The sequence below is a fragment of the Alosa alosa genome, chromosome 11 (genome assembly GCF_017589495.1).
Source record: "Alosa alosa isolate M-15738 ecotype Scorff River chromosome 11, AALO_Geno_1.1, whole genome shotgun sequence".
Taxonomy (NCBI): domain Eukaryota; kingdom Metazoa; phylum Chordata; class Actinopteri; order Clupeiformes; family Clupeidae; genus Alosa; species Alosa alosa.
The window spans coordinates 20861129-20876128 of record NC_063199.1 but is presented as its reverse complement, the minus strand read 5'-3'; the positions used below and the strand labels follow the sequence as shown (position 1 = coordinate 20876128).

The 15000-nt window shown below is 45.9% G+C and overlaps 1 protein-coding gene across 1 annotated transcript in view; it reads left to right on the top strand.

Moving 5' to 3' along the window:
* LOC125303183 (disintegrin and metalloproteinase domain-containing protein 10-like) overlaps positions 1–15000 on the top strand; it is a 22561-nt gene that overhangs the window by 7018 nt on the left and 543 nt on the right. The window contains exons 5-16 of the mRNA XM_048256757.1: positions 691–791; positions 6544–6702; positions 6921–7013; positions 8402–8585; positions 8749–8912; positions 9321–9504; positions 10100–10250; positions 10582–10765; positions 10941–11049; positions 11277–11497; positions 11997–12123; positions 14577–15000. The exon at positions 14577–15000 is cut by the window's right edge and continues 543 nt beyond it. Of these exons, the coding sequence (XP_048112714.1) occupies positions 691–791; positions 6544–6702; positions 6921–7013; positions 8402–8585; positions 8749–8912; positions 9321–9504; positions 10100–10250; positions 10582–10765; positions 10941–11049; positions 11277–11497; positions 11997–12123; positions 14577–14770 (1871 nt within the window). The 3' untranslated portion in view covers positions 14771–15000. The remainder of the gene's footprint in view (positions 1–690; positions 792–6543; positions 6703–6920; positions 7014–8401; positions 8586–8748; positions 8913–9320; positions 9505–10099; positions 10251–10581; positions 10766–10940; positions 11050–11276; positions 11498–11996; positions 12124–14576) is intronic.

Sequence of the window (15000 nt, the reverse complement as noted above, 5' to 3'; positions counted from 1 at the left end):
GGGTGTGTCCTTTCGAGCGCATGTGTAAGTGTGAGGTCGGTTCTCTTTCCTCTGTGTGCGTTTCTCGTCTCTCCTGCTCTGCTGTCGGTAATAGAAGCCCAGAGCCCCACCCTGCAGCTGCCTCTGCTCAAATGCTCCTCCGCCTGAGCTAATGGCCCCGCAACACTCTTCCACCCCTCTGGCAGAACACTTCACCTGTGTGTGTGTGTGTGTGTGTGTGTGTGTGTGTGTGTGTGTGTGTGTGTGTGTGTGTGTGTGTGTGTGTGTGTGTGTGTGTGTGTGTGTGTGAGAGAGAGAGAAAGAGAGAAATTCCCTTCCTATGTGCACTTTACAGAGAGTCAGAGATGGTTAAATGTGTATCTGTGTAAACAGGCAGAATTCCCTACATGAGTGTCTGAACGGAGAGAGGAAGAAGGTTAAGGAGAGGAGTGATGTCATCCTTAAGAGAGTGATGTCATCCAGCAGGGATTTGAGCCTCAGGAGCAGAGGGGGAATAAAAGATGAAAGAGTTAAACTGCTCTGGTGTGGTGGAATATTAGTGTGAGTTAGACTGCTCTGGTGTGATATCACTGTGAATTAGACTGCTCTAGTGTGGTGTGATATTAGTGTGAGTTAAACTGCTCTGGTGTGATATTAGTGTTAGAGTTAGACTGTGGTGTGATACTACCTGTGCCTCTCTGTCCTTTGCAGATTACCCCCATAAGTACGGCCCTCAAGGCGGCTGTGCCGACCACAGCGTGTTCGACAGGATGAAGAAGTACCAGAGCTCTGGGGCAGATGAGCCCATCAACGTGAGACACACATACACACACACATACATACACACACACATACATACACATACACACACACACACACACACACACACACCTCTCCATTGGCAAGGACGATACAATTCGCATCATGACACATGGGTCACGATACAATACGTCACAATATACCGTAAAAAAATAGCCCGGGCTTTTATTTTCCCAAATCGCCAAACTGCACCGGCTATTATTAGAGACAGGCGTCTATATGAGAAAGGCCTTTAATTCCCTTTACACAAAACTTTTCCTCTGCAAAGATGGAAAATATTATCGAATTAATTATTTCAAACACACTGAATGTCTACCTATATGACTAGGCTATCTGATGACAATTACGGATCATCATTCATTTAGTGTTGAGATGTTGTTCATTGAGTGAGATACAGTAAGATCCAAAAGCGGGGATAGCCAGAACAGATGAACCACGTTTTAATTAAACGTAATCTACAAAGAGATCGTATCACACTGAAAGCTCATATTTTCTCACTAGCAAATAGCCTATATCGGTCCTTTGTCAAATACAGTTGCATTATCAGCCCTGACCAAAACTGTTCAGGAATTATTTATGCAAAAGTGGAACGCGTGTTTAATGTTTCATTCTCCTCCTTTCGGCATGAATGAAACCGCATGAGAGAGCATGAACCATATTGTTTCTCCCGTTTTGTATTTGCCAAATTTGACAACAGTCTACATTCAAATCATAGCCTACTTCCAGGCGCGCGGGAACATATTTTTGACCAGGGGTGCTGAATAACAAAATAATCATGGATGTCAGACGATTTCTCCCCCAGCATATGATTTGAATTTAGACAGCTAAATAGGCAATTTCACCGCCGTGTATGAGTAGGTCTAAGAGTAAGAAGTTTTATAATGCCCTGGGCAGCCACATTCCACTGCAACTATGCGCAGCACTTGCCACTCTGACTCATCAATAAAAACTGTGCGCGCACACACCAGTCCCTAGAAGCACACTTGACTTTACATCATAAACCTTTTTCAGTAGGTTATATAGCCAGAGAATGTCCGTAGACGGGCTCTGATATAGCCTAGTCTAAGGTAAATTCCTTTTCTGACTTCTTTCTCTTTATCGCCATGGCATTTAGAATAAAGAATAACGTTCGCAAACCGTTCTGGTTTTGTTGCCAGCATAAAAACAAGCTTACCATCGGCCTTTCCGCAAATTTTAAACACAAGGGATGAATTGAACAATGACGAAGTCAGACATATAGGCATAGTTCATATTGGGAAAACAGTTATACAATTTGGAACTCTAGCTTTTCCCCACCGCAGTCTTTTAATGCCATCTAATCATAACGTGCGCAGTCTGAGCCATACTTTAGCCCAAATCACACCCAAGATTCGCAACGAGATGAGCAGCAACTTGATGCAACCTTGCAACTGTGACCAGACATGTGAAGGCTTTGCGACGGCTTGTAACGACGTGCAACATCTAATTTACACTGCTGTAACCTCCTTTCTGTAACGGTTTTGTGTCATTGCGAATCTTTAAACAGACGATCTGACGGGTTTTAGAAGATTAAATACAACCCGAAACTAAAAAACAGACCAGGCCTCTACTGGAGACCGGCCTTTAACCCAAACCTGTAGCCACGCCAGGAGTTTAAAAGAGACAGGCGTCTCTTAGGGACTCGGCGATTATTTGAAGTTTTACGGTATTGCAATATGATACTTATTGCGATATTTTACTGAAAATGTAAAAATAGAGCTGGAAACATAACTTGCTGTGTACCACCTGGGCAGTATAATAAGTAGATCACATTATACTGATAATTACCACCTGGGCAGTATAATACGTAGATCACATTATACTGATAATTCAGCAGACAGATAATAATAAAATAACGCAATAGTCAGCTGTATAGACATTCTTGCACCGCCTAATGCTTTAATAAAAAATATTGATATTTGGCAAGTGGCGACACGATAAATCGATATTTCAATATCGATGCACAGCCCTACTCTCCATTCATCAGCATGAATCCCACTCAGGCCACGGTCCATGTCCCTTGTGCCTCCTGAATGTCCCTCTTAACTCTGGCAGCTGGAGAACTTTCACTCAGATATGAAATATCAGTGCTTTGCCTCTTACCTAAATATGAAATATCAGAGCACCAAAATATAAAGTGCAGTGGTCTTGGGCTGAGTGGACAGATAGAGTATAGTGGTGTTGGGCTGAGTGGATATATCAATAGAGTATAGTAGTGTTGGGCTCTCTTGCTCGCTCGCTCAATGGACATGCACTTCAGCATTAGCCTAGAAATCTAGACGCACCCTAGCGGCGGCAAATTAATTTGCTCAGCCTGTACGTCTAGTATCGAACCATAGGAATTTCTATTGACTTAACACCGTGGATGTTCTCCAATCACAGCGCTATATTTCGTTAGAGAGTCTTAAGGCGGGCTTAACAGGATAACGACATCCTGCGACGGTGAACAAGGAAGGTGGCTATGGCGAACTAAGAGCGGTTGTTTGAATCGGCGCTACGCGTCAACTTTGGAGGAGTTGGACTTGTGCTTTTCTTTGAAAGTAGAGCAACACAATGCACTTAAGTCATTCCTTTCGAAGAAGGATGTATTTGCCGCTTTGCCGACCGGATACGGATATGGTCGTGAAGCTGGCCTATTGCATGCCTAGGCAGTTTGAAAGACAATTCTCTGCCCGCCCCTTGGATTAAGCAGGTGAATGATTCGATTCCAGACTATACATTTCGATGATATAGAATGGCCCGCCAGGCTACTTCAGCATGAACATTTAATCCAAATAAAACATTCACAATCTTGAAAGCGAGGACGCAGAAGGTGACTAGCTAAAGTGTTATTAAATCCGGTTAGAATCATTAGCATGCTGCGCAAATGTATTTAAAACTCTTGCATTCCAGTTGCCTGATCATCTCAATACCAATGTTTTTTCTCAAAAGACTCAAAATGGCCTGTCCCAAGGAGAAAAAGTATTACCTTGAAACTTTAACACATGTGGGGAAACTGAACAGTCCAACCAGTAGACTAGGGCTGCACAATTAATCGAATTTTAATCACGATCACGATTTTAGCTTCCCACGATCAAATTTGCGTGATCAAGCGATATTTCAAATGCGTGCTCTACCTATAGAACCAACCTGGCAACCCATAGAACGCTCCGCTACAAAACAAATCAAGCGCTCCTTAAACCTGTCTGACCATGTGCCTGCATGCAGCCTACCAATGACAGCTGTTCCCTGCACTGTTCAGCCTGATGCACTGTGGACTAGTGACATTATGTTAACTATTAGTAGGCTAGTTAGACTATACAATAAACGACGATCAAAAATCAAATGTGTGGCACAGCAGAAGGCCAAGAGCTTGTCCCTCGGGCGGATCATCCATTGTTCAAAAAATATTTCTGATTTCAGGCAAGTTAAGTTAACCAAAAATATAAGCAAAGCAGGGCTCTCAACTCATACCGTGAAACACATCACATGACGTAAACCACACATGCCTTTTTTTATCACGTTAACTTTTATAGTCCTTGTTTGCTTCCTCCGATAGCCTATAGCCTACTGTAATAAGAGTTGAGCTAACGACGGGATGCGTGAATTTTATTCATGTATTTTATAAGCTTCATGTGCAACCTACAATGCATATGCGTTTCAAGACACAGCCTACTCAAAACGAGTGAACAATAATGAAAATGTAGCCTACACGTCAGTGTTTTACATATCAACGAATGACTAAACCAGGGTGTCCAAACTGCGCCAGCCACGCACCGCCCGGCCGAGCATTTATTAGTTTATCATAGGCCGCCGCTATTTTTTCCAGCGATAGACGACGCTGTGGTTAACTTTAGGCTACTACAAACTGCTTTACACTCTTCTTAGAGAACGTTTACAATGTCAATGTCAAAACAGCTTGTCACATCGAGATACATAGTATCTCCATTGCAGCAGATCTAACTACGTTATGCTAGTCCATTTAATTGGGGACGCATTTGAGCGTGGGAGAGAGGGCGATGGCAACAGTAGTTCCCACTACTGACCAATTTTAAACTGTGAGAGGGCACAGCCATAGGCACAGCACTAGCCATAGGCTATTTGAGTGGAGCTGGCAAAGAGTCTTAAAGTGACTGCACCATTTATAAATGAATTAAACAGCATCAAATTAATAGTATTTCTTAAGAAATTATTTTTCTACAACAAAATTATTTTGTCATTTAAATAATACAAAACATTATTATTATTATTATTATTATTTATGTGTGGCCCGCTGGCCAATTTTCAAAACCCAATGTGGCCCTTCAGTCAAAAAGTTTGGACACCCCTGGACTAAACGATTACAGTAAACTCATGAACAAGAAGCAGAGCTTAAGTGGCTAATGGGGAGCGTTGGGAGGATTCCCGGTGGGCTGTTAACATTTTCCCAAATATTAACAAAGTAGCACGCACAAAACATTTGTTTGGAAGTTGTTTGGAAGTCGCAGTCAAATCTATATTTGCAGTAATTTAGGGGAGTAAATGTGAGGGGAAGAATTTGGGTGAGCCAGATAGCAAGTCCAATATGTTTAGGGAAAAAATATTTTTCTCACTAAAATTAATTAATAATCGTGATCTCAATATTGATCAAAATAATCGTGATTATCATTTTGGCCATAATCGTGCAGCCCTACAGTAGACTATGATAAGCTAGTCAACTAGGCTACTTTGTTTACAATTTTTCCAGACTTCAACCAGAGCTGCTGACAGCTGAAGCAGCAAGAGACAGAATATAATAATTGTATATTATTATTATATACAATATGTGTATATTCAGTGTTCAAATAATTCCAGTTTATATAGTCAAATATCGTGATCTAGTTTCCAAATTATTCAATGTTATTTAATAAAATATCTAGTTAAAAAAATAACCTTATCCACACACACAAAAAATCGAGGTATGTATCGAACCATGGGTCAAAAATTGTGATACACCAAACTCACGATTCGGTTTGTATCGTTACAGCCCTAATAGGTAGTGTAGTGGTGTTGAGATGAGCCGATAGATAGGTAGATAGTGTAGTGGTGTTGAGATGAGCGGATAAATAGGTAGATAGTGTAGTGGTGTTGGGCTGAGCGGATAAGTAGGTAGATAGTGTAGTGGTGTTGAGATGAGTGGGTAGATAGTGTAGTGGTGTTGAGATGAGTGGGTAGATAGGTAGATAGTGTAGTGGTGTTGAGATGAGCGGATAAATAGGTAGATAGTGTAGTGGTGTTGGGCTGAGCGTATAAGTAGGTAGATAGTGTAATGGTTTTGAGATGAGTGGGTAGATAGATAGTGTAGTGGTGTTGAGATGAATGGATAGACAGATAGATAGGCAGTGTGGTGTTGGGCTGAGCGGATGGATAGTGTAGTGGTGTTGAGGTGATAGATAGATAGATAGATAGATATAGATTGATTGATTGATTGATTGATTGATTGATTATAGTGGTGTTGAGCTGAGTAGATAGGTAGATAATGTAGTGGTGTTGAGATGAGTGGGTAGATAGTGTAGTGGTGTTGAGATGAGTGGGTAGATAGGTAAATAGTGTAGTGGTATTGAGATGAGTGGGTAGATAGATAGATAGTGTAGTGTGGTTGAGATGAATGGATAGATAGATAGGCAGTGTGGTGTTGGGCTGAGCGGATGGATAGTGTAGTGGTGTTGAGGTGAGCGGATAAATAGATCTAGAGTCTAAGTTGTCTGACCAGAGTGTTCCTCTGTGTAGGAGCAGAATGAGCTGCTGGAGGCGGAGCCTGGTGAGGGGCCCGTGCTGTTAAGGAAGAGGAGGATGGCCCAGCCAGAGAAGAACACCTGCCAGCTCTTCATCCAGACAGACCACCTCTTCTACAAGTACTACAAGACCAGGGAGGCTGTCATCGCACAGGCAAGCAGGGGCTTGACCCAGCTCACACTTACACATACACACACACTCGAGTACTAACCCAGCACACATACACACTCTAGCCTGTTGTGGACATAATTTTCCTTTGGTGTTAAGATTGGTGTAAGTACAGTACTACAGTAAGGTTATATTGTGGTTCTGTGTTAACCTGTGTGAATGGGCATCATCTCTGTGGCCTACTGCCTTCTTCTCCTGGGCAGATCTCCAGCCACGTGAAGGCCATTGATGCCATCTACCAGGGCACCGACTTCATGGGCATCCGCAACATCAGCTTCATGGTCAAGAGGATACGGGTGAGGGACCTAGAACCTTCTCTCAGAAACTATGATCCAGCAGTCTTCTCTCTCCACAGACGCTAGCCCTGTTAGGGTGTTTTAATACTTGGTCCCTTTCAGCCTTCTAAATTAATTCAGATCGATGACTCAGCATTTTTTGTGCATATGTGAACACGCCAACCAAACTCAGACCCCTTTAAAGCGAACCGAACTGAGGCCGTCTCAGTAGGTATTCTCGGCACGGTTAGCTTTGAAGTCTGCGGTGCAGTTTTCCTTATCTGTGTATTGTGAACACAAGCCGCCCCAGGTTCTCTTTCACATTTTGCATCGTAGGCTAGCCTATTTTGTCCTACTTCACTTGCCATTGCCAAAAGAAAAAGCATGTCATTTATTATAAAAGCTGTTATCATTAGGCTCATTATACAGACAATTTTGCTACAGCCAAGCAAGTTATAACATTAGACTAATTAATATCTTTTCATGCAAGCCATTGGTAACTGACAATCTAGAAATCAGCGATCTTTGGATTACATTGCTCACCATTTCTCATGACCTGTTAGGCTATTATCTCTCTGAACTATTCTTGCCTGTCAGTGGTAAACATACAAAAGAGACTGCTCAGTGCAGTGAACAGGCTGCTGTTCACTTGTCATTTTGGACGTTAGCTAAATGTTGTTGGGACATAGCAACAGTAACCAGGTTGGGCGGGCCTACCACTGAATTAGAAAGTGTGAATTAGGCTGGTGTGTTGACTGACCGTTCAAGAAGATATTTGCAATAACTTCAGATCAAAATTCATTCTGAAAATATGTTATCATATATATATATAAATATATATATATATATAATCAGAAAAAAATGAATTTGTTAATCAAAATCACCACACCAATTATGGCTTATGATAATTATTTCAACCTGATAATGATACCGGTTCAAATTTTGGTTCGCGAATGGGAACAGAGCCGGTTTTCTGTTGGTGGAAAAGACATATTAGTGGGCTGAGTTTGGTTATTTTAAAAGGGACTACTGTTCTCTCTCCACAGATATTGGCTCTGTTAGAAACAATGACTCGTCTTTTCCTGCTGTTTGATAGGATGACTGCGCACTGTTCTCCCTGTTCCTGACGTTGTGGTTGTGTGTCTTTCTCCCTGTTCCTGATGTTGTGGTTGTGTGTCTTTCTCCCTGTTTCTGACGTTGTGGTTGTGTGTTTCTATGTGTTCCTGATGTTGTGGTTGTGTGTTTCTGTGTGTTCCTGACATTGTGGTTGTGTGTTTCTGATGTTGTGGTTGTGTGTTTCTGTGTGTTCCTGACGTTGGGGTTGTGTGTTTCTAATGTGTTCCTGATGTTGTGGTTGTGTGTTTCTGTGTGTTCCTGACGTTGTGGTTGTGTGTTTCTATGTGTTCCAGATCAACACCACTAGCGATGAGCGGGACAAGTCCAACCCTTTCCGCTTCGCCAACATCGGTGTGGAGAAGTTCCTTGAGCTGAACTCCGAGCAGAACCATGACGACTACTGTCTGGCCTACGTCTTTACTGACCGTGATTTCGACGACGGGGTACTCGGCCTGGCCTGGGTCGGAGCTCCCTCAGGTGTGTGTGTGTGTGTGTGTCTGTCTGTGTGTGTGTGTGCCCGTGTGTGCCCATGCAGAGAGCTTCAAAGCCCTCAAAGTTAGAATTCTTCATGCCCTCAATGTTCTCTGTGTGTGTGTGTGTGTGTGTGTGTGTGTGCGCGTGCCCGTTGGTGTGTTTCCAGGCAGCTCGGGTGGGATCTGTGAGAAGAGTAAGCTGTACTCTGATGGGAAGAAGAAATCTTTGAACACGGGCATCATAACGGTGCAGAACTACGCCTCCCACGTCCCCCCAAAGGTCTCCCATATCACCTTCGCCCACGAGGTCGGACACAACTTCGGCTCGCCGGTGAGTCACAGACAAACTTGTCATTATAACTCGTATAGCTGGTAACCAGCTGCTCTCCAGGTAGGGCTCTGAGTGTTTTTGCTGAGCACCTGGGGGTTTGTGTCGAAGCACCTGGGGGTTTGTGCCGAGCACCTGAGTGTTTGTGCCGAGCACCTGAGTGTTTGTGCCGAGCACCTGAGTGTTTGTGCAGAAGCACCTGAGTGTTTGTGTCGAGCACCTGAGTGTTTGTGCCGAGCACCTGAGTGTTTGTGCAGAAGCACCTGTGTGTGATTAGCCTAACTTTTGAAAGTCCCTCTGAAAACCCTGGACTGTTAGACTCTCATCTGAAACAACAACAAATCGAGCCTGTCTCTACCACTACTACCCCCCCTCTCACTGATTCCTCTGTCTTCACCCCCCACCCCCCAGCATGACTCGGGGTCGGAGTGCACGCCGGGGGAGTCGAAGAGCCAAGAGAAGAAGGAGAAGGGCAACTACATCATGTACGCGCGCGCCACCTCCGGAGACAAGTTCAACAACAACAAGTTCTCAGAGTGCAGCGTGCGCAACATCAGCCAGGTGCTCGACAAGAAGAGGGGCAACTGCTTCGTGGGTGAGTCCATGCGCCATCCACACTCCTGTGTGTGTGTGTGTGTGTGAAAGAGAGAAAGGTGCGACTGCTTCGTGGGTGACTCCTTTATGTATGTATTTATATATATCTGTGTGTGTGTGTGTGTGTGTGTGTGTGTGTGTGTGTTTTCGCCTGGTATCTCAGAGTGGAACATGTGACAGTGGAACTGTGTCCAGTCATCTGGGAGTCTACATGAGTATGTGGAAAAGCCAAACTGTGTTATTGCTCTCCTGGAAGTGTACATGAGTGTGGAAAAGCCAAACTGTGTTATTGCTCTCCTGGAAGTGTACATGAGTATATGGAAATGCCAAACTGTGTTATTGCTCTCCTGGAAGTGTACATGAGTGTGGAAAAGCCAAACTGTGTTATTGCTCTCCTGGAAGTGTACATGAGTATGTGGAAATGCCAAACTGTGTTATTGCTCTCCTGTGGCACCTGTGCCAGTGGAACTGTGTCCGCCAGGAGCTGTTCATCTCTTCCTGTTTCAGTTTAACTCTTTATATGTAAGTAATCAGGTATATCTGGCATGTGACTGAGCAAGCCATTCCCTGACACGTGTGTGTGTGTGTGTGTGTAGAGTCTGGCCAGCCTATCTGTGGAAACGGCCTTGTTGAACCAGGAGAGGAGTGTGACTGTGGCTATAGTGACCAGTGTCGGGACCAGTGCTGCTATGATGCCAACCAGCCCGACAATAAGAAATGCAAACTGAAGGCTAATAAAGTCTGCAGGTGAGTGATGTCATATATTGCGTGGTTGTTATCATTAGCCTACTGAACTGAAGGCTAATAAAGTCTGCAGGTGAGTGATATCTCATATATTGACCCACCTCCCCCCCTTTTGTTTGTCCACAACTTGCAGGCAATCTCTTCAGGCAATATATGTAAGGGTGTATTGGGGCTAGAGGTTTGTGATCATAATCATGTTTCAGCAGTGCAAACTTTAAGCTAAAGACTGAACATCTCTCTCTCTCTCCCCCCCCCTCTCTCTTTCTCTCTCCCTCTCTCTCTCTCTCTCTCTCTTTCTCTCTCTCTCTTCCTCTCCCCGTTCGGTGTTGTCCAGTCCGAGCCAGGGTCCGTGCTGTACTGCCGAGTGTACGTACAAGGGCCGTAATGAGAAGTGCCGTGAGGAGTCCGAGTGTGCGCACCAGGGCATGTGCAATGGGGTTAGCGCCCAGTGCCCCACTTCCGAACCCAAAGCCAACTTCACCGCCTGCCACGGCGAGACGCAAGTCTGCCTCAATGGGGTAAGGCCAGCCGTGTGTGTGTGTGTGTGTGTGTGTGTGTGTGTGTGTGGCAAAGTGCTTAATGCACAAAACAACAAAATCCATACAGCAGTATTGTTTTCATGGGTGTGGTTGCCTCTGCAGGAGTTCCCGACTAACTGTTTTTGGTGTGTGTGTGTGTGTGTGTCTGTCTCAGGGCTGTTCGGGCTCCATCTGTGAGAAGTACGGACTGGAGGTCTGCACTTGTGCTAGTGTGGACGGCAAAGACGAGACTGAGCTGTGTCATGTCTGCTGCATGGAGAAGAGTAAGGCCACACACACACACACCATATACATATACACACACACACACACACACTACAGTAACACTTTAGGCGATCATTATTACACAAACAGAATCAGGACAAGACGTGTGTGATTAGTGGAATCATTATTACACACACAGGATCAGACGTGATTAGTGGAATCCTGTGTCTGTTCCCTTCGCCTGCGTTGTGATTGGTTGCTGTGTGCTCTTTGTCCCCCCCTGTAGTGAACCCAAGCACGTGCAGTAGTACGGGCTCGGATCGCTGGGTGCGCTTCTTCAACCGCAAGGTCACGACCTTGCAGGCCGGGTCGCCCTGTAACGACTTCAAGGGCTACTGTGACGTGTTCATGAAGTGCCGCCTGGTGGACGCTGATGGGCCCCTCGCCCGACTCAAGAAGGCCATCTTCAACCCCGAGCTCTACGAGAACATCGCCGAGTGGATAGTGGTACGTCTCTCTCTCTCCCCCCCTCCCTCTCTCTCTCATTCACACACACACACACACCACCCACATACACACCCACCACCCACATACACACCCCTCTCTTCAGAGAATAGCAGGTGTCATCAGGTTCCTTCTCCTCCTTTACTTTGGGCCACGTAAACCGATAAACATTAATAACTTACGATAAACAATGATAAAATAAACAATCAATAACTTTTCCTTCCATATTTGGATCTTGTTTTTGTCTTTGTTGTTGTTTTTCTGTTGCTCTGGTCCAAATAAAAGCATATGTGTGTGTTGGTCCAAATAAAAGCATGCGTGTGTGTTGGTCCAAATAAAAGCATATGTGTGTGTTGGTCCAAATAAAAGCATGCGTGTGTGTTGGTCCAAATAAAAGCATATGTGTGTGTTGGTCCAAATAAAAGCATGCGTGTGTGTTGGTCCAAATAAAAGCATGCGTGTGTGTTGGTCCAAATAAAAGCATGTGTGTGTTGGTCCACAGGCGTACTGGTGGGCAGTTCTGCTGATGGGCATTGCTTTGATCATGCTGATGGCCGGTTTCATCAAGATCTGCAGCGTCCACACTCCCAGCAGCAACCCCAAACTTCCCCCACCCAAACCACTGCCCGGTGAGTGCAAACACACACACACACACACATACACACACACACACAGCAACAGCAGCAACCCCAAACTTCCCCCACCCAAACCACTGCCCGGTGAGTACACACACACACACACGCACATGCACAGCAGCAACCCCAAACTACCCCCACCCAAACCACTGCCCGGTGAGTACACACACGTACACACGCACATGCACAGCAGCAACCCCAAACTACCCCCACCAAGAGGTCTGCGCAGGACAGAATCTTCAGTCCCGCTTCCGCAACATTCTGTCCCGCTGTGGCATCTTTGTGGCACTCCTGCATTTGTAACATTAGGTCCCACCCGCAAAAGCCCACAGGATATGCAGGAGGGATATTCCGTTTTGCCTTCTGTCTCACAAAAGGAGCACTTGACACACACAACTGAAAAAGACTGTCAGATGTCTGATTTAAAGTTTTTTTTATTCTGAATGTAGGCTACTGTAACACAGCTATGCTAGCTGGCATCCGTTCTTTAGAAAGGCACTAACATCTGAAGTAGCCTTGTGGTGTCCTCTTCCTTCGTCATGGTTTTAATTTTGAGTTTCAACAACGGAGCAACAGGAAAGAATTGAACCCACGTAGGCCCTAAATGACAGTTGGGGTGCTTAAAACCCATTATTTTAATGCTGCCTAACACAATATCCAGCTCAACTATAATTCTATACACTACTTAAATCATTTCTATGTTACTTTACACACATATTTAATTTGCGGGAGTGCAGTGAATCATCTGCAAATGCACCTCTGCCGCCCGCTCCCGCACAGAGCTTTCACAACATGTCCCGCACTGCACTGTTTTGCTTGAGACTCCTGCGGGAGTGCAGACCTCTACCCCGACCCAAACCTCTGCCCAGTGAGTGTGCACACACACACACACACACACACACACACACACACACACACACACACACACACAGCAGCAACCCCAAACTACCCCCACCCAAGTTTCACCTGAGTGTAGTGGTGATGTCTCATCTGAGTGGTGATGTCTCATCTGAGTGGTGATGTCTCATCTGAGTGTAGTGCAGATGTCTCACCTGAGTGTAGTGCAGATGTCTCACTTGAGTGTAGTGGAGATATCTCACCTGAGTGTAGTGGTGACGTCTCACCTGAGTGTAGTGGTGACGTCTCACCTGAGTGTAGTGGTGACGCCTCACCTGAGTGTCTCATCTGAGTGGAGACATCTCACCTGAGTGTAGTGGGAGATGTCTCACCTGGAGTGTCTCAGTGGAGACGCCCTCCCTCACCCGGAGTGTAGTGGTGACGCCTCACCTGAGGTAGTGGTGGAGTGTCGCCTCACCTGAGTGTAGTGGATATGTTTCACCTGGGTGGAGTGGTGATGTCTCACAAACACAGACACACACACACACAGAGCAGCAACCCACTTCCCCACCCATGTTTCACCTGGAGTGTAGGTGGAGATGTCTCACCTGAGTGGGTGGTGTGGAGTGGGAGTGGTGATGTCTCACCTGAGTGGAGGGTGATGTCTCACAAACACAAAAGACAGATGTCTGACTGAATGTAGGGTTACAACACAGCTATGCTAGCTGGCATCCGCAACCCCAAAAGCCTTGGTAGGTGTCCCTTCACCCATGGTTTTACCTTAACGGAGTGGAAAGAATTGAACCCACGAGACAGTGTCTCAAAACCATTATTGAATGCTGTGCTCAACTATCACTCAAATCCTGAGTTTATTAATAATATATATTTAATTTTATGGGAGTGGTGATGTCTCAACATGTCCCGCACTGAGTGGTGGTGGATGTCTCAACACACACACACACACACACACACACAGCAGCAACCCCAGCTACCCCACCCAAGTTTCACCTGGTGTAGTGGTGATGTCTCATCTGAGTGGTGATGTCTCATCTGAGTGGTGATGTCTCATCTGAGTGTAGTGCAGATGTCTCACCTGAGTGTAGTGCAGATGTCTCACTTGAGTGTAGTGGAGATATCTCACCTGAGTGTAGTGGTGACGTCTCACCTGAGTGTAGTGGTGACGTCTCACCTGAGTGTAGTGGTGACGTCTCACCTGAGTGTAGTGGAGACATCTCACCTGAGTGTAGTGGAGACGTCTCACCTGAGTGTAGTGGTGACGTCTCACCTGAGTGTAGTGGTGACGTCTCACCTGAGTGTAGTGGATATGTTTCACCTGAGTGGAGTGGTGATGTCTCACAAACACAGACACACACACACACAGAGCAGCAACCCCAAACTTCCCCCACCCATGTTTCACCTGAGTGTAGTGGAGATGTCTCACCTGAGTGGAGTGGTGATGTCTCACCTGAGTGGAGTGGTGATGTCTCACCTGAGTGGAGTGGTGATGTCTCACCTGAGTGGAGTGGAGATGTCTCACCTGAGTGGTGATGTCTCACCTGAGTGGAGTGGTGATGTCTCACCTGAGTGTCGTCCCCTCCCCTGTGGTCCAGGTACGCTGAAGCGGCGCAGAGCCCAGCACGCCAGCCAGCAGCAGCACGCCCACCAGAACCAGCACGGCCACCAGAACCAGCACGGACATCAGAACCAGCACCCCCGACAGAACCCGCGGCAGCCGCACGCCCACCCCCAGCGCCACCACCGCCAGCCACGCGAGAACTACCAGATGGGACAGATGCGTCGCTGACCCCCCGCAACCTCCTGACCTTTCACCTCCCACACACACCCCTCCTAGTGCCTGCAGTACAGGGGGATGGACTTTCACTTCTCCAAAGAGCCACCACGTACCTACACACACACACACCCAAACATACACACATTCCCAGTAGCCAGACACACACACACACACACACACCCATAAACGCACACTGGACAAGAGAAATGACAAATGCTGGGTTTACACAAGAACGTCATACA